This window comes from Zingiber officinale, chromosome 2A (assembly GCF_018446385.1).
Source record: "Zingiber officinale cultivar Zhangliang chromosome 2A, Zo_v1.1, whole genome shotgun sequence".
Lineage (NCBI taxonomy): Eukaryota > Viridiplantae > Streptophyta > Magnoliopsida > Zingiberales > Zingiberaceae > Zingiber > Zingiber officinale.
Genome location: NC_055988.1, coordinates 101,595,381 through 101,618,618, shown reverse-complemented (window position 1 = coordinate 101,618,618; position 23,238 = coordinate 101,595,381). Strand labels below are relative to the sequence as shown.

General features: G+C 39.9%; 1 protein-coding gene across 1 annotated transcript; it reads left to right on the top strand.

Annotated features, from left to right (window-relative positions):
• Positions 1 to 514: 514 nt before the first annotated feature.
• On the top strand, positions 515 to 3,980 carry LOC122041759 (probable GABA transporter 2). The gene is made up of 7 exons (XM_042601546.1): positions 515 to 787; positions 915 to 1,145; positions 1,256 to 1,353; positions 1,774 to 1,960; positions 2,579 to 2,709; positions 3,176 to 3,412; positions 3,520 to 3,980. The coding sequence occupies exons 1-7, from the start codon at positions 664 to 666 to the stop codon at positions 3,907 to 3,909; spliced, it is 1,398 nt and encodes a 465-aa protein (XP_042457480.1). The 5' UTR covers positions 515 to 663; the 3' UTR covers positions 3,910 to 3,980.
• The last annotated feature ends 19,258 nt before the right edge of the window (positions 3,981 to 23,238 follow it).

Genomic DNA, 23,238 nt, shown 5'->3' with positions numbered 1-23,238 from the left:
GGAGTATAACGAGAATGCGTGGGTTTTTTTTTTTTATCAATTTAAATAGGTCAAATAGAACGACTTTGTTTATTGGATAAATTTAAAATATAATGTATACAATTACTCTAATTCTCCCCAGCATAGTTCAATTGATTGATAAGAATCATAATGTTAAATGGAAGATAATTTAATTGATCACCTCTTTAATTTTGATACTTTATCAATTTAATTTAGATCATTTCTCTTTTTTCAATTAATAAAAAATACTTTAAATTACATATCACCTCATTTAATTTGTTGGTCCAGGTATTAATTTTGCACTGGTTATCTATATATTTAGGAACCAAGAAATATTCCGTAATAGAAGATTATAATAAATATATACATTAATTAAAAAAAATCTAAATGTGGATGGAGTAGACAGGGATTTATATAGTTAATCTTGTTTTTTAAAGGATAAAAGCTTAATTATTATCGTTGTTATTATCTATTTGGATCCTAAATCAATATAGTTGGCCTTCGTTCTTCTACTTGACGACGTTGCCGTTGCGTATTTGCAAGCAATTTCATGTAAAAATAGGAAAGTACTCCTGTTTTTGTTCTTTACTATTTATATCGGTTCTTCTAAATCCAAGCTTTGATCGCCTTCCCCGGAATCTCTCCTCCTCTTCCTCTGCCTCCATGGGAGCGGACGGCTCCCCCTACGCCCACTCCTTCGCCGCCAATGGCTCCGCCCTTGAGGCTCCTGGCGGCGGTGGCGGCGCCCTCGCCGATGCCGGCGCCGCCTTCGTCCTCGAGTCCAAAGGTGAGACCTTTCTCTTCGGTCCAGGCCCCCGCCGCCGCGATCGTGATTTCTTGCGTCGTGATTTGATCGTATTGCGTTCGCCTCGCCGCCGTCTCTGCAAGTAAATCGGTCTCGAGTACTCTTACAGGCACCTGGTGGCACGCCGGCTTCCACCTCACGACGGCCATCGTGGGCCCGACGATCCTGACGCTGCCCTACGCGTTCCGGGGCCTCGGATGGGGTCTCGGGTTGGCGTCGCTGACGGCCGTCGGCGCCGTCACCTTCTATGCGTACGTCCTCATGTCCAGGGTCCTCGACCACTGCGAGAAGCAGGGCCGGCGGCACATCCGATTCCGAGAGCTCGCCGCCGACGTCTTGGGTAGAGTGCAGACGTGGTTTACACTGTATTTTGTTTTAGTTAACTGTTAATTAACTTTAATCCCACTTATCTCTTTGCTTTTCTATTTCCCCCCTTTTGAGGTGCGATAGGGTTCGGCTGGATATTCTACCTCGTAGTCTTCTTTCAGGCGGCCATCAACACTGGAATAAGCATCGGATGCATCTTGCTTTCAGGGGAATGCCTCAAGGTAGATTCAATAGCTTCTCGGCCATGGAACTTCTCGGTTTCATCTCCTTTTGTCTCTATCTTCTTCGTTGTATTTGAATGTTCTCCGTAATAAACAAGGGGATTTTTTCCTCTTCTTCTCGAGACGACGGCCATTGAATTCAACCTCATAGTTTATACATGGATGCCAATATTTTAATGACCTTCTATCTTGTTCTTATTCAATTACTTAGTTAGCATTAAAGTCCAAAGCCTTTTGCGTAGAGCATTCAACAAATTTGCTTTTGTTGGTATATTGATATTGTGGAAGCCATTGATTAGGAGTTTGAGAAAGAAAAGTTTACTGGTTATGTTCCTTATCTGGTTAACACTTTTTCCTCTACTAACATCTTTTGCTATTTTGTTCTTCATGGAACTTGGCTAATTTTGTTGGAGTGAGAAGATCATGTATTCCAGTCTATTTCCTAATGGTCCCATGAGGCTGTATCACTTTATCATCATGGTGACGGTGGTGTTGATACTTCTTTCTCAGCTGCCATCTTTCCATTCCCTTCGGCATTTCAATCTAGCCTCACTGTTTTTAAGCTTGGCATACAGTGCTCTTGTCACAGGGGGCTGTATCTATGCAGGTTAGTTCTCGGCTGGTCTTGCTACTGAATACTCATCCCCAGATTATGCAATCTTGTTCTTCCATAAGTTAAATGCAAATAAGATGTTTTTTTTCTATTTGCCACCAGATTGATATTTAAAGATTTTGAAGTGGAACTGAAAGTTATATTCTAGGTTGCTCTTTAGTTGTTTTTGTCCCCCCAATTTACACGTGAATTGGACTGGGTGGTCCTCAACCAAGTAGGATGTCAGATACGAAAAGCAAACCACAAGTTTCAGTTTAAGGGGAGAGGTGGTTAAAGCACAGAGAAAATCCAGCATAGTTTACGCTTAGTAAAGTAGAGCTGTCCGCCCATTACGACGACAGTCTTAAACATGTAGGTCTCTCCATTGTACAAGGAACTCAATTTCTTTTAATCCAACAACCATAAACACAAAAACGGTTCATGGTTTGTGCCAGATTATCTTAAAATATCCTATGACATGGTTAGCATGTTTGGCTACTGAGGATCAGAGATAATGTTCGAATTATTTATTTGAGACTTTCCAAATGATGTCAATATTGCTCAACCTTTGTTCTATAGCTTCCAAGACCAAACAACTGCATTTTTTGTCTAATGACTCTGCTTTTATACCAGGTTACTCTAAGAATGCTCCTGCAAAGGATTATTCCTTGGACTCAACAAGTATACATCGTACCTATAATGCCTTCACATCCATCTCCATTTTGGCTTCTCTTTATGGAAATGGAATATTACCAGAAATTCAGGTACGTCATCAGCAGAATGGGTATTCAGACATAAATATGCTCTCGAGCTATCGCTTCTGTCTCAAGATTGCATCGTATCTGATATGATCCTTGAACTTTGTATATCAAGAAACTTTATCCATTCAAAGACTTGGATGCAAATTGAGTCTTGGTGCTTCCTTACAAGTTGCAATTGCTTGTTCCAATGGATAATTTCTGTGATATGTTGCCCTCTCTTTGTCATCAGATTTATAACTGAGATTTTTTTTTTCCTTCAAGAGAAGAGTAATGTTTAGCCTTTTTTTTTTGTGAAAGTATCAGTTAGTTTAACTGACTATTTGCTAGATGACTGAAAACTGCACCAACGATTGGACTTGAATGTAAACGATATTTCCCAAGTTGTTTAATTTAAATACACCGAGTAGCCCTTAACATTTATTACTGTTTCTCTTGGATGGCTAACTAAACTTGCAAGCCTTATTTGTAGGCTACCTTGGCACCACCAGCCACTGGGAAGATGGTGAAAGGCCTTGTGTTGTGCTACATGGTGGCTGTCTTAGCATTCTACTCAGCTGCGGTGTCTGGTTACTGGGCATTCGGAAACAAAGTAAGCTCCAATGTTCTTAACAGCTTATTGCCAGACTCAGGACCTTCCTTGGCCCCTATATGGCTACTTGGCCTCGGGGTCATCTTTGTGCTCCTTCAGTTATTTGCTATCGGATTGGTAAGAGCTTATAAACTAACTGTTCTTTTTCGAAAGCTCTTTGATTCTACAGTGTCCATCTGTTCAAACTTAGGTTTTGGCACATTTGTATCATGTTTGAATTCTAGGTCTACTCTCAAGTTGCTTTTGAGATCATGGAGAAGAACTCAGCTGACACGAGGCAAAGCAGGTTCTCTAAAAGAAACCTTGTGCCTCGGTTGATCCTCAGAACTCTCTACATGGTCTTTTGTGCTTTCATGGCTGCAATGCTCCCATTCTTCGGCGACATCGTAGCTGTTGTAGGAGCGATCGGCTTCATTCCTCTCGATTTCATACTCCCCATGCTTCTGTACAACATCACAATTGGCACTTCAAAACGCTCCGCAATCCACTGGCTCAACATCTTAATCATGATCGTCTTCACTGGAGTTGGCATCATGGGTGCATTCGCTTCGATCAGGAAGATGATCCTCGATGCCGATCAGTTCAAGCTATTCAGTGATAATGTGGTGAATTGATGAAAAAGAACATTCAAACGTGTATTTGCAACTCTACAATCAAATATATTCCGAAGGAATCATTTCTTTCACTGGAATTAATTTCCATTTTCTTACCCAAGCCACAGAAATCATAAAGCAAAACAAGAAATTCAGCAATCGATATTCGGCAATTTACCAAAAGGAGTACGTAGAATATGAAAATTATTAAAAGACATATCGTAGTTGTGTATTTACCTAAGAGCGCAGTAAAGTGATGTAGAATTTTCATTTTAACTCTTCCACCAACCTCCTCTCCTCACTCATGATTTTTCAAGCATCCGAACCACATTTTGATCATTTTGATTTAAAAATAATAGTGATGGCGATGAAGTGATCATTTTTCTCCCTCCCTCTCTCAGCTCGTGCATGCCTCACCACTCTTCGATTGCAACTTTATTTTAGTGGCAAAATCGTCATCCCACTCAAACCTTAACTATTTTTTGTTGGTGCAATATTCTCTAGGTCAAGGTTGACCTGGTTGACTGAGTTTGAATTGGGTCAAGCTTGAGTTTTGATGTTTGGGTTTCAATGTTGGACAATACATGGAGATTGCAGGTGCAATTGTTCATGTGGGGAGATTGTGAAGGAGAGTCAAGTAGGTCAAGGTTGACTGGATACTTGACTGGAAAGACCTAGTGAGTGAAGCCAGGTAAAAGTTCTGGTGAGTGAAGCTAGGCAGTTGGAAAGTCTTGGTGAGTGAAGCTAGGTAGAGGAAAGTCCTGGTGAGTGAAGCCAGACAGATGAGAAGTCCTGGTGAGTGAAGCCAGGCAGATGAGAAGTCCTGGTGAGTGAAGCTAGGCAGAAGGAAAGTCCTGGTGAGTGAAGCCAAGCAGATGTGAAAATCCTGGTGAGTGAAACCAGGTGAAAGATCTAGTGAGTGAAGCTAGGCAGTATGGAAAATCCTGGTGAGTGAATCCAGGTGAAAGACCTAGTGAGTGAAGCTAGGCAAGTGAAAGTCCTGGTGAGTGAAGCCAGGCAAGGGAAAGACCTGGTGAGTGAAGCCAGGCACGAGGAAATCCAAATGGGTCAAGGTTGACCAGACATCTGGTGAAAGTCCAAGTAGGTCAAAGGAATTGACTGGATACTTGGCACGAGGAGAAAAATCTAGATGGGTCAATGTTGACCAGACATCTGGTGAAAGTCCAAGTAGGTCAAAGGGATTGACCGAATACTTGCCATGAGGAGAAAAGTCCAAGTGGGTCAAAAGGATTGACCGGACACTTGGTGAGGGAGTCCTAGCAGGTCAAGGGTGACCAGATGCTAGGCATGATGTACCAACAGGTCATGATTAACCGGATGTTGGTTTAGGGGACTTTGGACTTGGTTTTGGGCAAAAACCTTGAGCTGGATCGATCAGCCGATCGATTGGCTCATGCCCAATCGATCGGCTGATTGATTGGGTGAGTCCCCGCGACAAAGGCTTCCCCAATCGATCGGGCAATCGATTGGAGAGAATTAGCGATCGCACAGAATGCCTCCTAATCGATCGATCGATCTATTGGGAGCCTCCAATCGATCGGCTGATCGATTGGGAGTTGTGATTTTGCGCGATAAGCCCTAGATCGATCAGCCGATCGATCCAGGCAATTCCCAAGAGCATAGATGCACTCTAGATCGATCGGCCGATCGATCCAAAGCCTCCCCAATCGATTGGGAGCAATCCAATCGATTGGGATTCGACCGTTGGCGCTGGATAAAGACGTTGGTGTGCGATTTCGTCGGAAGAACTTCCATCTCTTCGATTCTTCTCCACGGGCGATCACAGCAACTCTCCACAGCTTTCTTCTCCACTCTCACGCCAGTTCTTGAAGGATCTTGGAGGCATGTCCAAGTCAAGAGTTGAGCTACAGCAAGAAGAGGAAGATAGGGTTAGGGTTTTCATTGCATATCTTGTAAGATATTTCTTGTATTTGTCTTTCCTTGCTTTCTTATTGTATTGAGAGTGTTGTAGGGCTTCTCCGCCTTCAGTAGTTACCGAGAAGGAGTGTTTTTATAGTGGAGGGTGCGTGAGTGTATGGATCCTTGGATTAGTCACCTCTTCTTGAGGTGGATACCAAGTAAATCCTTTGTGTTAGCGTTGTAATTGTTGTTTCTTGTATTTTTCGCTGCATATCATCGAAGAAACAAAGCAACGAAGAGCACAAGATCGCGCCGAGCTATTAACCCCCCCCCTCTAGCTACATTTTCGGTCCCAACAAATGGTATCAGAGCAAGGCCGCTCTTCACCGGAATCATCGCCGGAAGGGGCAACATGCTAGAGGGTGTAGAAGTTGGAGCAAATTATATCAAGTCAAAGACTTCATCATCAAGCTCAACTTCAAATGGAATTCAGAGATGGATTCGGATTCGACACAAGGGTGCCTCCACCATATGTATCATCGAGTTTCGATTCTTGGAAATCAAGAATCGAAAACTTTCTTATGATGGAGATAGAGCAATGGTTTGCTCTCATGGAAGGCTTTGAAGCTCCAAGAAACTCAAAGGGCAAAATTCTCAAAAAGAGCAAATGGAGCAAAGAACAAATTCAAAGGCGCGAGGCGAATGACAAGGTAACCAAATTATTGGTTAATTTATTGCCAAGCATAATTCTTTGCAAAATTAGAGAATTTGAAGATGCAAAAGAATTATGGAGAAAGTTGGCCGAGATTCATAAGATCCCCTCCACTGTACAAAATAATGAAGAATCCAAAGAGGGTGACTCGGTGGATCAAGACCAAGAGGAGGAGAATTCTGAGGTTGAGAGATGCTCAACACTGGAGGAAGAAGAAGAAGATCCATCCTCTATGGAGCATGAAGATACAAGCAAAAGAGTATACTCCTTATTTCATGAGCATGAGGATTCGGAAGTTGAGAGATGCTCAACGTCCAAGGATGAAGAGGTAGAAGCCTCCACCTCTAGGATTGAGGGGGAGTGTAGATCATCATTGCTGGATCAAGAAGAAGTCTCTACATCCGGATCAAAAGGAGAAGAAGATGATGTATCCTCCAAAAATCAAGAGACATCAAATGGAGGATCAAGTGTCATCCCTACATGTGAAGGTATAAATACTTCATCTAAAAATAAAGATCATATCATATGTTTTGAATGTAGGGGACATGGACACTACAAAAGTAAATGCCCTAAGTTGGCCAAGAAAAAGGGTCAAGTGGCACCAAAGGGTAAGAAGAAGCCCAAGGAGACCGCTCCCGAAATAAAGAAGAGCAAGGAGCACATTGTGTGCTTTTCTTGCAATCTAAAGGGACACTATCGGAGTCAATGTCCAAAGGGGAAGAAAGCGGTCAAGGCTCAAGGAGAAAGCTCAACTCAAGAGGGAGCCTCCAAGGTAAAACGCAATGTATCATTTGTTGAGCCTACCCCTTTAAATAATGGTAAAAAGCATGCTAGTTCTAATTTATATCATTTTAATGTTATTTACCATAAAAATAGGAAGCATGATAGAATAAACAAAAATCATATGACTCTTCATGCTAAAACTACCAAACCTAAAGTTAGAAAGATAGAAAATAATTTAGGCAATAATACTAAGGACCATAGTTATAAGCCTAGAAATAAAAATGCTCAAGGATTGAAGGGAAAATCAAAATCTAGAGATTTATGGGAAGAAAATCAAGTCATGAGGTCAAAACTTGATAAAATGGAAAAGACTATAAAAATGATGGAAAGTATCCTAAAAGGGCAAAGTGAGCAAAACTTAGGTTTAGCACAACATGGGTCATCCAAGGGCCATAGAGGTTTGGGATACAAACTTAAAATCAAAAAGGATGTGCCTTCTTACCATAGGGTTCCATATAGCTATGGAACTAACCCTAGTCCTAGTGGTCAAATAAAAAATACAAGGGAAGTTATCCCTAGAAGTATTTTTGCAACAACAAACGTGACTAAGACTTCTAAGAAGTCTAAGAAAGTCACTAAGAAGGTCACAAGGGAGGCAATCTCTAGAGTTGATCTAGAAAAGGTGACAAAGGCTTCTAAGAAGCCTAACAAGATCACTAGGAAGGTATCTAGGGAGGTTATCCCTAGTGAATACCTAGAGCATCCAAGGAGCTCCAATAAGTTTTGGGTTCCTAGGAGCATTTTCTCTACCCCTTAGATGAGTTAGAGAGTGTCAACTCCGATTAAAAGGGTAGTTAACCCAACTTTGATAAAGTTGGCACTCTAAGAGCATTTTCAAGGTTATTGTTAACCTTTAAAAAATGATAACGATTATTGGTTTACTCTTGGAAAGAGTAAGATGTGTCATAATGTGAGAAGTTTGATTTTAAAATTATATTGGCACATTTGGAAAAATCATAAGAACTACCAAGTTGGGATTGTGGTATGTTCATAGGAAGTTAAAGGCAAATCTAAGTCTTATTTTATTTGGTTACTCTTGAAAGAGTAAATTGTGCCAAAATTTGAGGAATATGCTTAATTTAAATTGGCACAAGATTTATAAAAGTGTAGAAAAATGCCAAGTTGGGATTTTGGCATTTTTCTTGGGAAATATTGGGCAACTTAGGTTTAAACTTTAAGTTAGCTAAGGTTTAAGGATACTTAGATAGCTATTCTAGGTTTTTATTTATGTTAATTTGTCATGCTTTGTTTGCCCATCATATGCCATGACATCATATTTATTATTGCACTCGTGCCTTATTATGAAAAACACAAAAATATCATGTCATGTCATACATACATCATGTAGTCATTATAAGAAATTTTCTTTTAAAAATTATTTATCTTTGATGTATGCCATAACACATCATACATGATTTTAAATTCCTTGCAATCTAAGGACAAATGACATTTATTAACAAGTAACATCCTTAGTGGGTGTTCCTAACCTCAAAATGCCTAGATAGATATGCATGATCCCTAGAATAGGACAAAACCAAAGTTTACATCTCACTAAAGAACTATAAGGTGACTTGTATGTGGTTTCGTACACATTAGATACAAGTGAGATGTTAGAGTGATGAACAAAACTCAAGATGTTGATTTAGTGCATTCTTTTGAGTTTTAAGTTCATCAAAACATATAGTTATGTGTTTTCCAATCATTGGGAAAGCTAATGTACAAATCATGTGCATTGAGCCCAAAGAACATGGTTGGATATTGGTTTTGAAAAAAGTTTTAAAATGTTTTTAGAAAACCTTAATGAAGACTATCTTTTGATAGTAATCATCATTGTATAGTTAGGCACAAACTTGGAAGAAAACACTAAAGTTTATACAAATTTTAAAGTTTGTGTCAATCTTTGAAAATAGAAATTATTTTCATAGAAAACTATTTTTCCTTGATAGTATATACCCTAGAGAATGTCTACATGAACTTTCATGATTTTTATATTTTTGTAGAATTTTAGGAGAGTTTCTGAAATTCACTGAAATAAATTTTCAGTTTTTCAGAGCTCCAATCGATCGGGTGATCGATTGGAGTGCCTCAATCGATCGGGCGATCGATTGAGAAGACATTTCTCGCAAATAGAAGCTTACTAGATCGATCCACACTAGCTGAATCGATCAGTGGATCGATTCAAGCAGGTTCAATCGATTGGGACCCAACTCCAATCGATTGGGAATGCTGATTTTGGCTGAGAAAGCTTGATTTCAGCATTTTGAACCACCTTTAGTCTAGGTAACCATTCCTAACCCCTCAACACATATTTATATACATTTAGGGGAGTTTTCATGATGAAAACAAGGATAGATTGGTCAAGGGAGACTAAGTAGAGGTTTAGGTTTGATTTCATTATTAAATTTTTGAACCTCAAAACTTCTAAATTTGAGTTTCCTATATGTTTAGGGATTCCAAGTCATTGTTGGTGCAATGATAGAAGTTACATGCATGTCTTTAAGGGAAATTACTCTTTAAGGACATGAAAATCTATTTTTCATACACCTTGGAAGGTGGTTAACCTTCTTTAACGAAAATGCTCAAGGTTGGGCATTTGAAAACAATGGGGAGTGGATATCCTCAATGGGGACTGGAAAGACCTGGTGAGTGAAGTCAGGTGAAAGTCCTGGTGAGTGAAGTCAGGCAGTTGGAAAGTCCTGGTGAGTGAAGCCAGGTAGAAGGAAAGTCCTGGTGAGTGAAGCCAGGCAGATGAGAAGTCCTAGTGAGTGAAGCTAGGAAGAAGGAAAGTCCTGGTGAGTGAAGCCAAGCAGATGTGAAAATCCTGGTGAGTGAAACCAGGTGAAAGATCTAGTGAGTGAAGCTAGGCAGTATGGAAAATCCTGGTGAGTGAATCCATGTGAAAGACCTAGTGAGTGAAGCTAGGCAAGTGAAAGTCCTGGTGAGTGAAGCCAGGCAAGGGAAAGACCTGGTGAGTGAAGCTAGGCACGAGGAAATCCAGATGGGTCAAGGTTGACCAGACATCTGGTGAAAGTCCAAGTAGGTCAAAGGAATTGATCGGATACTTGGCACGAGGAGAAAAATTCAGATGGGTCAAGATTGACCAGACATCTGGTGAAAGTCCAAGTAGATCAAAGGGATTGACTGAACACTTGGCACGAGGAGAAAAATCCAAGTGGGTCAAAGGGATTGACCGAACACTTGGTGAGGGAGTTCTAGCAGGTCAAGTGTGACCGGATGCTAGGCATGATGTACCAACAGGTCATGGTTGATCGGATGTTGGTTTAGGGGACTTTGGACTTGGTTTTAGGGAAAAAAACCTTAAGCTGGATCGATCAGCCGATTGATTGGCTCATGCCCAATCGATCGGCTGATCGATTGGGTGAGTCCCCACGACAAAGGCTTCCCCAATCGATCGGGCGATCGATTGGGGAGAATTACCGATCGCACAGAATACCTCCCAATCGATCGGTCAATCGATTGGGAGCTGCGATTTTACGCGATAAGCCCTAGATCGATCAGTCGATCGATCCAGGCAATTCCCAGGAGCACAGAGGTGCTCTGGATCGATCGACTGATCGATCCAAAACCTCCCCAATCGATTGGGAGCAATCTAATCGATTGGGATTCGACCGTTGGCGCTGGATAAATACATTGGCGTGCGATTTCATCGGCAGAACTTCCATCTCTTCGATTCTTCTCCACGGGCGATCACAGCAACTCTCCACAACTTTCTTCTCCACTCTCACGTCAGTTCTTGAAGGATCTTGGAGGCACGTCCAAGTCAAGAGGCGAGCTACAGCAAGAAGAGGAAGCTAGGTTTAGGGTTTTCATTGCATATCTTGTAAGATATTTCTTGTATTTGTCTTCCCTTGCTTTCTTGTTGTATTGAGAATGTTGTAGGGCTTCTCCGCCTTCGGTAGTTACCGAGAAGGAGTGTTTTTATAGTAGAGGGTGCGTGAGTGTGTGGATCCTTGGATTAGTCACCTCTTCTTGAGGTGGATACCAAGTAAATCCTTTGTGTTAGCGTTGTAGTTGTTGTTTCTTGTATTTTCCGCTGCACATCATCGAAGAAACAAAGCAACGAAGAGCACAAGATCGTGCCGAGCTATTCACTCCCCCCCTCTAGCTACATTTTCGGTCCCAACATTTTCGTGTCTCTCTCAGACAACATGAAGCATTGCCACCTATAAATCTACAGTGATCGTGACTCTGCAGTGAAGAGTTTTAGGGTTTCTGGCAATAATCTCCTTTCATAATGGAGCAAAGAAGTGGATCGGGTGTATCATCCTCTGCACTTCAATTATCTACAAAGATATCACCTTCGAAACTCTCTTATTTTGAAAAGCTCAACAAGTTTGAATAAATTTTTTTATTTTTTTTTAAATTGTAGGGTTCAGTTGATGTTGAGTAGAAACTACATTGGAACAGTGTCTTAGGTCACTTTAATTTTTTTTTTCAAGCATCCACAAAGAAAGGAAGACATCATGAATCTATTATTTTACATGATCGACATATAGCGATGATCAAACAGTTATCCTTTAGTTGTTTTTAGACATACAAGATATGCAGCATATCTATGGTATATTGGCCAATATATTTGAAAATTGGGATTTAAGTTCTCAAACCTTTAGATTCTCAGGTACAACTTATAATTGTCAATTTTAATCACAAAGTAGTTGTATAGTAAAATAAAATACTTTGAAAAGGTTAATATTTTAGTTAGCTAATGACCTTGATAGTATGGTATTATGGCAAACGAGGGCCTGATATAAGATCATATCAGACCCAACGTGGGCTTGATACGATCCCAAATCAGGCCTAACATGGGCTTGATATGATATCATATCAGGCCCAATGTGGGCATGATATGATTACATATTAGGTCTAACGTGAGCCTGATATGTGATCATATCAAGCCCGCCATAGGCCTAATACTTATGTATCTGTTCGTAGAAGTCAACTAATCATTTAACTTGTTCAGGTGTTTCGGTTGCCTTCATAAGAAGAGACATTTCATTACTTCTTGGTATTGCAGACCGAGGTGTTTCGAGTCCCATCAATTCAACTAAAGCATCCGGTGACATCTTTCTAACTTCTCAAATAAAAAAAAAACTACCAGATCAAGAATTGAGGAGTTGCTTAAATTTATGTCAAACGCGTTGAAGAAGAAGATGATGTTTTATTATTTTACAAATTCTACATTTTATATATATTTGTTTGTGTCTTATTTTCTTCTAGTACATATAAGGTCCTTTTATGTCTTATAGATATAGTAGATGATTTTGAGAATCTTATTAGATTCAACTGGGTTGAAGTCATCTATGAATTTATGACTCTACAATTATCTAAGATTGAGAATATATTTTCATCAACTCAGACAATACATTCTAATACCAACCTCCCTTGCCTAAAGGGTTTTGCCGGTCTTTTGGCAATGAGTTTATATTTGATGTTAAATTTAACAATATTTTGCGGACATGTATGAATAGCTAACACTTGTGATGATGAATCAGGTGTGGTTTTTGTAGCATGTTCCAATCCAAAAATCATACAAAATTGAAGGAGCAAGAATAAATAAGTGGAGGAATATTCCTTCACATATTAGTAAGGTGAGAGATTTTTTCGATCGAGTCTCATCGGAAGAGATAAATTTTGAATACTGTGGCTTAAGTTAGGTTATATCTTTTTTTTTAATATGTGTTTTAATAATTTGACTAGTTATGATTGACCTAATCCCTATTGAATATGAGAAATCATTGGTTAAGAACCTTGTTGGCGTTGATGACATTCCACGTCCAATGAAAGATCACAATTTGAAGGCAATTAAGAAGGAAACCAAAGTAATAAGGAATGTTATAACTGCATTATTCAAGCAAACATAATTAAGGAGCTAACAATGGAGAACATCATTTGTATGATAGGGTGAAATAATTACTTGAAATAATAAAAAATAAAGGCATGCAATCTCAATCAAGCGAGCCTGTAGATGATCCTCAATATGAACCAGTAGCTTTTGGAACAAGAAGTAGGAGAGAATGTGACAGAAGTCGCTATGATTATAGGGATACTCCAATTGATAGTTCATTGTGGCTTCAAATTTTACCTAAGAGGCAACAGATAAATATACAAATATGCGAGCCTGTGGAGAATGTTTCAAGAGAAGTAGAGGATAAAAAATTTGTAAAAGAACCTAATGTTATGGAGAAGGGGAAAGGAAAAATTGATGTGGATGATATAGAAGAAGAAAAATATATCATCACATTAATGGAAGGCAATTATGAAGAAGTGGCAGAGAAGGATGCAGCTAGGATTGCCAAACATAACAAAATAAGGAAGCAAGTCATTGATGTAAGTCTATATTTGCATATTTTATAGTATTTTATTTGATTTAATTCATTATTTAAATTTTTTTTATGTTGATGGGTATAGTTTGTGAAGAAGTAATTTAAGATTTCGAAGAAGAAAAAATAAGATAAAGATGTGGCCTACTTGTTAAAAGAGTTGGAGAACCTAAAGTATGTGAATTACATAGTTGATTTAATTAATTGATAAGTCAAAACAATAATATGCTTCTTTAATTTAGATAATTATATGGTTCTCTAATTTAATTTTATGATTTATCATCATTGATTTACTTTGTAGGTTTATAAATGAATTAGTTTGGAAGTAATCACCTATTGGTTTAAATGTGTATTCCTTTTTATCTGGTGTGAATGTAAAGATGTTGACAAAAGGGAAAGTAGTTGACACATATTGTAAAATTCTGTTTAGGGGGGCATCCTCATCTGGTAGGACATACAACAAGTCTATATATTGTTCAACCTTTTTCATAGTAAGGAATTTATTTGAGAATATATAATATTTGAATACATTTTATTATTTGGTTAAGTATGTATGACTTTGGATATTTGTAGTTGTAAAATTTGGCAATTGAATAATAAGTGTTATTAGAGAAATAATCTTATTAGATATTTCAATAATTTTTAGACATTTTTTTAGGGTTTAACGGAGTCCATATAACATATTTAAAGAGATGAATTGATTTGATTTAGAGAAAGCCTGTTTAAAATATCAAACATGTGGAAGTTGATTGTGAAATTAAGTTAGGGTTTAATTATTTAAACCTTAGGTATATAAGCTATATTATTTCCCCTATTCTTTACCGATTTCTCGTCTCCTTCTTGATTCCTCTTCTTCCCCGATCCTTGTTTAACAGCTTAGATTGCTGCCGCCACTGCTCGGCGATGTCGTTGCTAGAGGGGAAGGAGCAGTGGGGCAAGGCTACCACTAGTGAGGTCACCACCCCTTTCTGTCTCTCTCTCGTGCGCGCAGGATGTCACCTTCCCTCTGCCCTAGCCACCGCCGCGAGGGTTGAGCCAACCAATAGATCTATCACCTCCGATCTTCCTCTCCTTCCCCTGTCATAGCCGGAGCAGATCCGTAGCCATCTCAGCATGAGAGATTATATCGACCATACCTCCTCCTCCTCGAACCTTGTCGCCGGCCAACCATCGAGTAATCCATCTCCGATTTTCTCTGTTGAGGAGATTGACAAAGGTTGGCCATCGGGATGCCTGAACCCGAGCACATCTCCTTCTTCCCTTGCACGAGAGCCGCTAGCCAAGGAGGAAAAGGGTGCTATCTCCGGGGTCCCGCCATCTTTTGCTTCTCTTCTTGCCTTCAAGGTACGGTTGGTCACTTGCTTGGAGTCATTGGACCACCGAGAATAGCCACTACCGACTGATAGAGGGATCTAAATTCCACATCAGATTTCTAGCTTGCCTCTTCATCAGATCAAGGGGTTGTCTTCATTACGTGCTATGGATTGAAGGTAAGACAAGTTAATCTCAAATCTGAAACAACCTGAATTCTACTGTTGCATTGGGAGGTTTCTAATTTGAGTTGTTTGCTGACTACCGTAGCTATGGCCTTCCTCCTTCCTCTGGATTTAGAGTTGAACCTTACTCCTGGTCAGATCAGTTGTTGTGGGGGTACCTAGTTTAGATGACAATAGTCCTAGCTCCGATCATACATATTTCTGGCAATGAGCTGAGTTTTAGAGGTAATTTGTGCATTAAGTATATAACATTTTAGTTGTAGAATGATTAAGGTTAGTTAAGGGATTAATCAAAGATCATATACGATTAGAGATACCCTAATTAGGTTGAGGATTTTATTTAGCTATTTAATTCAGATGGAATTAGCTAAATAAAATATGTTGATGTAGGACGTTAATTCGAGACGAGCATCTTGACATGGAATTTATGTTGATACGAACTACTAATTAAGGCGGGTACTTCTTGCCTTGATTTTTTAGTACTTTAATCTTAGTGCATGAGCTATATTCAGATAGTTATTGTATTTACCTTGACTCTACTCATATTTTTCCTGAGCTTGATACTTATCCACTCGATCTTTGAGATAATCAATTTGATGTCTATACAGTTTCTTGTTGTCATCCATGATATTTAGCAAATACTAGATACTATGTTTACTTACTTTGTTTTATGTTTATTCACATACCTTATTAAGCATGTTGGCTTACTGTAGCATACCTGGCTTCTATTTATATATGTGATGCCTGTTGCATCTTGTGCATCATATCATTGCATGCATACTGACGACCATTATCTTCCTTGTGGTGTGAGAGAGTCATCGGTCACCACACACTCGGTCATTCATGGGTAGTGGTAGCTGGAGGAGATGTCGCTTCTCCTATAGTGCTCCCACTTGGTCACTCATGGGTAGTGGCGGCTGGAGATGTGAGCAGCAGGGACCCCTGTTGCTATGTGGCTAGTTAGCTACTATGCAAATTACCCACTGGGTCACTCGAGAGTAGTGGTGGCTGGAGTGTTGTATAGTTGTCATTGTTCTGGCCTCTCGATCATACAGGGTCATGGTACAGAGAGGTGGCCATCTGTGTATACGCTTTTGTTATTTTACTTGCTTATGCTATTGATTGCTTACTTATACAGTTCTTTTGTTGTACCCATGTGATATGCTTATATATGTTGAGTTATATACCTGTTGCATGTGGATTAACATTGGCTTACTTACTAGTAGTCTGTATATACCTCACATGGTACCCTTATAGTTATAAGCAGTATTATTACAGATTATCACTACTCTTGACTTTCTATTACTAGCTTAGTATATGGATTCAAGTATGGATATTTATTATGATTTACACTGCAGTTCATGTTACATTTTCCTTATGAGACTGTATTATCCTTGGCTCTCTAGATATATATATTATGCCCATGCATTATCTGTCTATTACCTGCTGAGTCCCAACACTCACCACCCCTTGATCTAGTTTATCTTTCGCCAGGGAATATGTAAATGATACGAGGACACTTGGATGATCCTAACTACCGATCTCATGTCACATTCGAGGACGTTTTTTTCTTGTTTTGTTTACTTCTTTGATTATGTTTTAAATTTGTAAACTTGGTATTGTAATAACTCGATGTGGATTTGGAGTTTATCTTGTGATTGCATGTATTTTGGTTTGTTGTGGTTGTGTCAAATCGGGCAGGCTCGCAGGTAGTCGTTTTGTGGTTTTGTATTTGTTATTTTGTGACTTCCGCTGTGTTTTGTTACAATCGTGTAGGCTGCTTATTATACAACTGCGTGGTTATGTTCTTTTGTTCCAGCAGTGTAGGTTATGTATATAACTGTGTGGTTGTGTATGTTTCAGCTGTGTGGACTGTTGATGATAGCTTGTGAGTAGCCTTATAACATTGTATATATGTTTTATTTGTCATTGTTATAGGGGAGGTGTTGTCCAATTTTTGTTGAATAACCTTACCCTCAAGCCATGATAGTAGTCATTAATAAAATCCTTAAGCAAGTTTGCTTTGTAATAAGTGATAAAGACAGATACAGAAGATGAAAAGTTTAGGTATATTTTTATACCTTTGTGCAGTGATAATGCACACTTCCACTTGTTGATGGCGAACACTAAATCAATGATGTTCAATCATTACAATTCTCTAGCAAGTGGAAGTAAATCCAAATATGAATTTGAAGCAATGATGAGCATCCAATATTCATATGTGTTAGGACCAAAAGTAGCTAGAGGGGGGGGGGGGGGGGGGAATAGCTCGTCGCGTTCGCTCGGTGCTTGGCGTTGCTCGGCGTTGCTTGTTTCTTCAAGAATATGCAGCGGAAAATACAGAAACAAATACAACCACGCTAACACTAGGATTTTACTTGGTATCCACCTCCAAAGGAGGTGACTAATCCAAGGATCCACACCACGCACGCACCCTCCACTATGAAACACTCCTTTTCGGTAACTACCGAGAGCGGAGAACCCCTACAAGACTCTCGGTACAAGAAGAAGGAAAGGGAAACAAAATACAAGCACAAAGCTTACAATGAATGCAGAAAACCCTAACCCTAGCTTCTCTTCTTGCCTTTGATCCGCCTCTTGACTCGGAGAGCTTCCAAGAACCTTCAAGAACTGGCGATCACGAGCTTTGAGAGTACTGTGGAGGAGCTGGCGAAGATCTGAGATGAAACGGTGAAGCTATATCGCAGCCATCGCACGCCTGCAGCTATAAACGATGCCAACGGTCGGATCCCGATCGATTCGAATGTTCCCAATCGATCGGGGAGGCTTTGGATCGATCCAGAGCGCCTCTGTGCTCTGGGAAACATGCCTGGATCGATCCACGGATCGATCCAGCGCTTATCGCACGAAGCAGCCGCGTCCCAATCGATCCACTGATCGATTGGGACATCTGGATCGATCAACGGATCGATCCAGAGGCTTTCTGTTCGCTGGGAGAAGCCTGGATCGATCCACTGATCGATCCAGCTCCTGGATCGATCCCCTGATCGATCCAGCACTTGGTTTTTTCCCAAAACCAAGTTCCAAGACTCCCAAACCAACATCCGGTCAACCTAGACCTGTTGGTACATCATGCCTAGCATCTGGTCACTCTCTTGACCTGCCAGGACTTCCCACCAAGTGTCCGGTCAATCCCTTTGACCCACTTGGACTTTTCTCGTCGTGCCAAGTATCCGGTCACTTCCTTGACCTACTAGGACTTCCACCAGATGTCTGGTCAATCCCTTTGACCCATCTGGATTTCCTCGTGCCAAGTATCCAGTCAATCCTTTGACCTACTTGGACTTCTCAACACCAGATGTCCGATCAATCCTTGATCCATCTAGATTTTCCCTTGCCTGGCTTCACTCACCAGGGCTTCCACCTAGCTTCACTCACTAGGGTTTTCCATCTGCCTGGCTTCACTCACCAGGACTTTCATACTACCTAGCTTCACTCACTAGGACTTTCACCTGGCTTCACTCACCAGGATTTTCCTTCTGCCTGGCTTCACTCACCAGGACTTTCTAGTCAAGTATCCGGTCATCCTTGACCTACTTGACTCTTCTTCAATCAACCTTGCATTGTCAAACATCGAAACCCAAACCAAGACTCAAGCTTGGTCAACCAGGTCAACCTTGACCTGAGGGATGTTGCACCAACAATCTCCCCCTTTTTGATGTTTGACAATACCACAATAACACTTACAATCCCATATGTAAGTTAGGCTAATTCCATAGCCTCCTTCTTCATGCCACTAGGTAATGAAAGCATAAATTAAGCTCTTCATTCTCCCCCTAAGAGGGCAAACTCCCTCTAGGTAATGAAAGCCTAACTTACTCCCTTTCATTCTCCCCCTATTGGCACACATCAAACCATCTTTGAGCACACAGCAACCCGTGCCTCAATTTTTGGCACTCTTCAACAAATGCCCCATTGTTGAAAACTCTCCCCCTGAAGAGTTGCTCATCGTTGTTCACAACTTCACTCGTTGTGACCAACACGATAATGAAGGTCTCATACCCTTCATTAACCTTAACCCTACATTCTCCCCCAATGTAGGCAAATGCCCATCCTTGAGCAATATCCACTTGAAGCCACTTGAACAATGAGGATATCCACTTCCCATTAAAGTTCAAACGCTCAACCTTAAGCATGTTCTTAACGGAAGGTTGACCACCTTCCAAGGTTCATGAAAAATAATTTTCATGTCTTTAAAGAGTCCCTCCCCCTAAAGACATGGTGGTAACTTCTGTCATTGCACCAACAATGACTTGGAATCCCTAAAATTTTAGGAAACCCAAATTTTAGAAGTTTTGATGTTCAAATATTCAAAATTTGAAACAAACCTCAACCTAAACTTCAACGAAGTCTTCCTTAACCATTCCATCCTTGTTTTCAACACGAAAACACCCGGTTTGTGTATACAAATGTATTTTTAAGGGTTTGGAATGGTTACATAGACTAACCATGGTTCAAAGATGCTGAAATCAGGCCTTCCCAGCCAAAATCAGCAACCTGGATCGATTGGAGTTGGGTTCCAATCGATTGAACCTGACTGAATCGATCCATTGATCGATTCAGTCCTTGTGGATCGATCGGCTGATCGATCCAGCGAGCTACTGCTTGCGAGAATTGCCTTCTGAATCGATCCACGGATCGATTCAGGCACTCCAATCGATCCATGGATCGATCGGAGCTCTGATAGTTACTGAAATTCCATTTCAGTCAACTTCAGAAACCCCTGGAAAATTCTACAAAAATCCAAAATTCATGAAATTTCGTGTAGACATTATTTAGGGCATACTTAATCATGGAAAAATAGTTTTCTATGAAAATACTTCATATTTTCAAAGATTGACACAAACTTGAAAACTTGCACAAACTTTAGTGTTTTCTTCAAGTTTGTGTCTAACTATTCAATGGTGATTACTATCAAAAGATAGCCTTCACCAAGGTTTTCCAAAAACATTTAAAAACATTTTCAAAACCAATATCCCATCATGTTCCTTGGGCATAATGCACATGACTTGTACATTAGCTTTCCCAATGATGGGAAAACACATAACTATGTGTTTTGATGAACCTAAAATTCAAAAGAATGCACTAAGTCAACATCTTGAGTTTTGTTCATCATCCTAACATCTCACTTGTATCTAATGTGTACTAAAATTACATCCAAGTCATCTTATAGGTCTTTGTGAGATGTAGATTTTGGTTTTGCCCTAATCTAGGGATCATGCATATCTATCTAGGCATTTTGGAGATATTAAACATCCACCTAGGATGTCCCTTGTTAATAAGTGTTGCTAAATGCCATTTGTCCTTAATTTTTAAGAAATTAAACTTAATGCATGATAATGTTATGGCATACATCAAAATGAAATACTTTTCAAAAGAAAATATCCTATAACTATATGATGTATGAATGTTATGACATAGTATTTTTGTATTTTCCATAATAAAACATGAATGCAAAAATAGACATGATGCCATGGCATATGATGGGCAAACAATCATGTCAAGATTTAGCATAAATAAAATATACCTAGATTAACTATCTAAGTATTCTTAAAACCTTAGCTAAACTTACAACTTAAACCTAGATTGCCCTAAAGTGCTTCAAGAAAATGCAAAAGCCTAAATTGGCATTTCTAATTCCCTTGATTAATTTATGCCAGTCGAAATTTAGCATATCCTCAAATGTTGGCATATTTCATTTTTCCACAAGAGTAGCACTTTTAAAGTAAGGCCCGGATTGCCTTAAATTTCCTAAGAACATACCAAAATCCCAACTTGGTAGTTCTTATGAATTTCCCAATATGTGCCATTTAAGATTAAAATTAATTCTTCCACCATTAGGCACATTTTACTCTTTCAAGGAGTAAATAATAATTCTATTTCATTTTCAAAGGTTCACAAAACCTTGAAAATGCTCCTTAATTGTCAATTTCCTCAAAGTTGGGTTAACTACCCTTCTAATCGGAGTTGACACTCTCTAACTCATTTATGGGGTAGAGAAAATGCTCCTAGGAACCCAAAATCTATTGGTGCTCCTTGGATGCTCTAGGTATTCACTAGGGATAACTTCCCTAGATACCTTTCTAGTGACCTTGTTTGGCTTCTTAGAAGCCTTGGTCACTTTTTCTAGGTCAACCCTAGGGATTTCCTCCCTTGTGACCTTTTTTGTGACCTTCTTTGACTTCTTAGAAGTCTTAGTCACATTTGTTGCAAAAATACTCTTAGTGATGACTTCCCTAGTATTTTTGACTTGACCACTGGTCCTAGGGTTTGTTCCATAACTATATGGAACCCTATGGTAAGAGGGCACATCCTTCTTAGCCTTGGATTTGTATCCCAAACCTTTATTGCCATTAGATGACCTATGTGCTCCTAGACCTAGGCTATGCTCATTTTGCCCTTTTAGGATATTTTCCATCCTTTTTAGGGTCTTTTTCATTTTATCAAGCCTTGACCTCAAGACTTGATTTTCTATCATTAAATCATTAAATTTTGATTTTTCATTACACCCATGAGCATTTTTGTTTCTACGCTTATAACTATAACCCTTAGTGTGATTGCCTAGATTTCTATCTACCTTCCTAACCTTAGGTGTGGTAGTCTTAGCATGGAGAGCCACATGATTTTCCTTAATGCCCTCATGCTTCCTATTCTTATGGTAAATCGCATTAAAATGATAAAAATTAGAACTATCATGCTTTTTACCATAATGTAAAGGGGTAGGCTCAATAAATGTTACCTTCTTCTTTACCTTGGAGGCTTCCCCTTGACTAATGCCTCCTTGAGCCTTGACCATCTTCTTCCCCTTGGGGCATTGACTTCGGTAATGCCCTTTTTGGTTGCAAGAAAAGCACACAATGTGCTCCTTGCTCCTTTTTGTTCCGGGAATGGTCTCCTTGGGCTTCTCCTTGCCCTTTTGTGCCACTTGGCCCTTCTTCTTGGCCAAGTTGGGACACTTGCTCTTGTAGTGCCCATGTTCCCTACATTCAAAGCATATAATATGATTTTTATTATTAATTGAAATGTTTATACCTTTGCTTGTAGGGATGACATCTTTTCCTTTGGATCCGGAGGTAGAAGCTTCCTCTAGTTCGGACCTTGATTCTCCTCCATTTGATTTTTCTTGAGTTGTGGAGGTAGAGGCTTCTTCCTCCTCTTCTTCTTTCGACCCGGATGTAGAAGCTTCTCCTTCTTCTTGATCTGGCGTCACCAAGGATTGCTCCCCCTCAATCCTAGAGGTGGAGGCTTCATCATCTTGAATATGAAACAAGGAGTATGCTCCCTCCTTGTTCTATTCGTTGCATTCCCTTGAGGATGAAACTTCTTGGATTTCCTCTTCTTCGGAGGTTGAGCATCTCTCAACCTCGGAGTCCTCTTCTTGGTCTTGCTCCAAAGAGTCACCCTCTCTGGATTCTTCATGATCTTGTACAGTGGAGGGGATCTCTTCATGAAGCTTAGCCAATTTGCTCCAAAGTTCCTTTGCATCTTCAAATTCTCCAATTTTGCAAAGAATGGTGCTTGGCAATAAATTGACCAAAAGCTTGGTCACTTTGTCATTTGCCTCGCACCTTTGGACTTGCTCCGAGCTCCATTTGCTTTTCTTTAGAACTTTGCCCTTTGAATTTCTTGGAGCCTTGAAGCCTTCCATTAGAGCAAACCATTTCTCTATCTCCATCATAAGAAAATTTTCGATTCTTGATTTCCAAGAATCAAAACTCGTAGAAGTGTATGGTGGAGCCACCTTTGTGTCAAATCCAAGCCCATCTTGGAATTGCATCTTGAAGTTGAGCTTGATAAAGTCTTGAACTTGAAGAAATTGCTCCAACTTCTTCACCCTCTAGCTTTTCTTGTTATGCTTGACCCTTCCGGCGATGATTCCGGTGAAGAGCGGCCTTGCTCTGATACCACTTGTTAGGACCAAAAGTAGCTAGAGGGGGGGTGAATAGCTCGTCGCGTTCGCTCGGTGCTTGGCGTTGCTCGGCGTTGCTTGTTTCTTCAAGAATATGCAGCGGAAAATACAGAAACAAATACAACCACGCTAACACTAGGATTTTACTTGGTATCCACCTCCAAAGGAGGTGACTAATCCAAGGATCCACACCATGCACGCACCCGC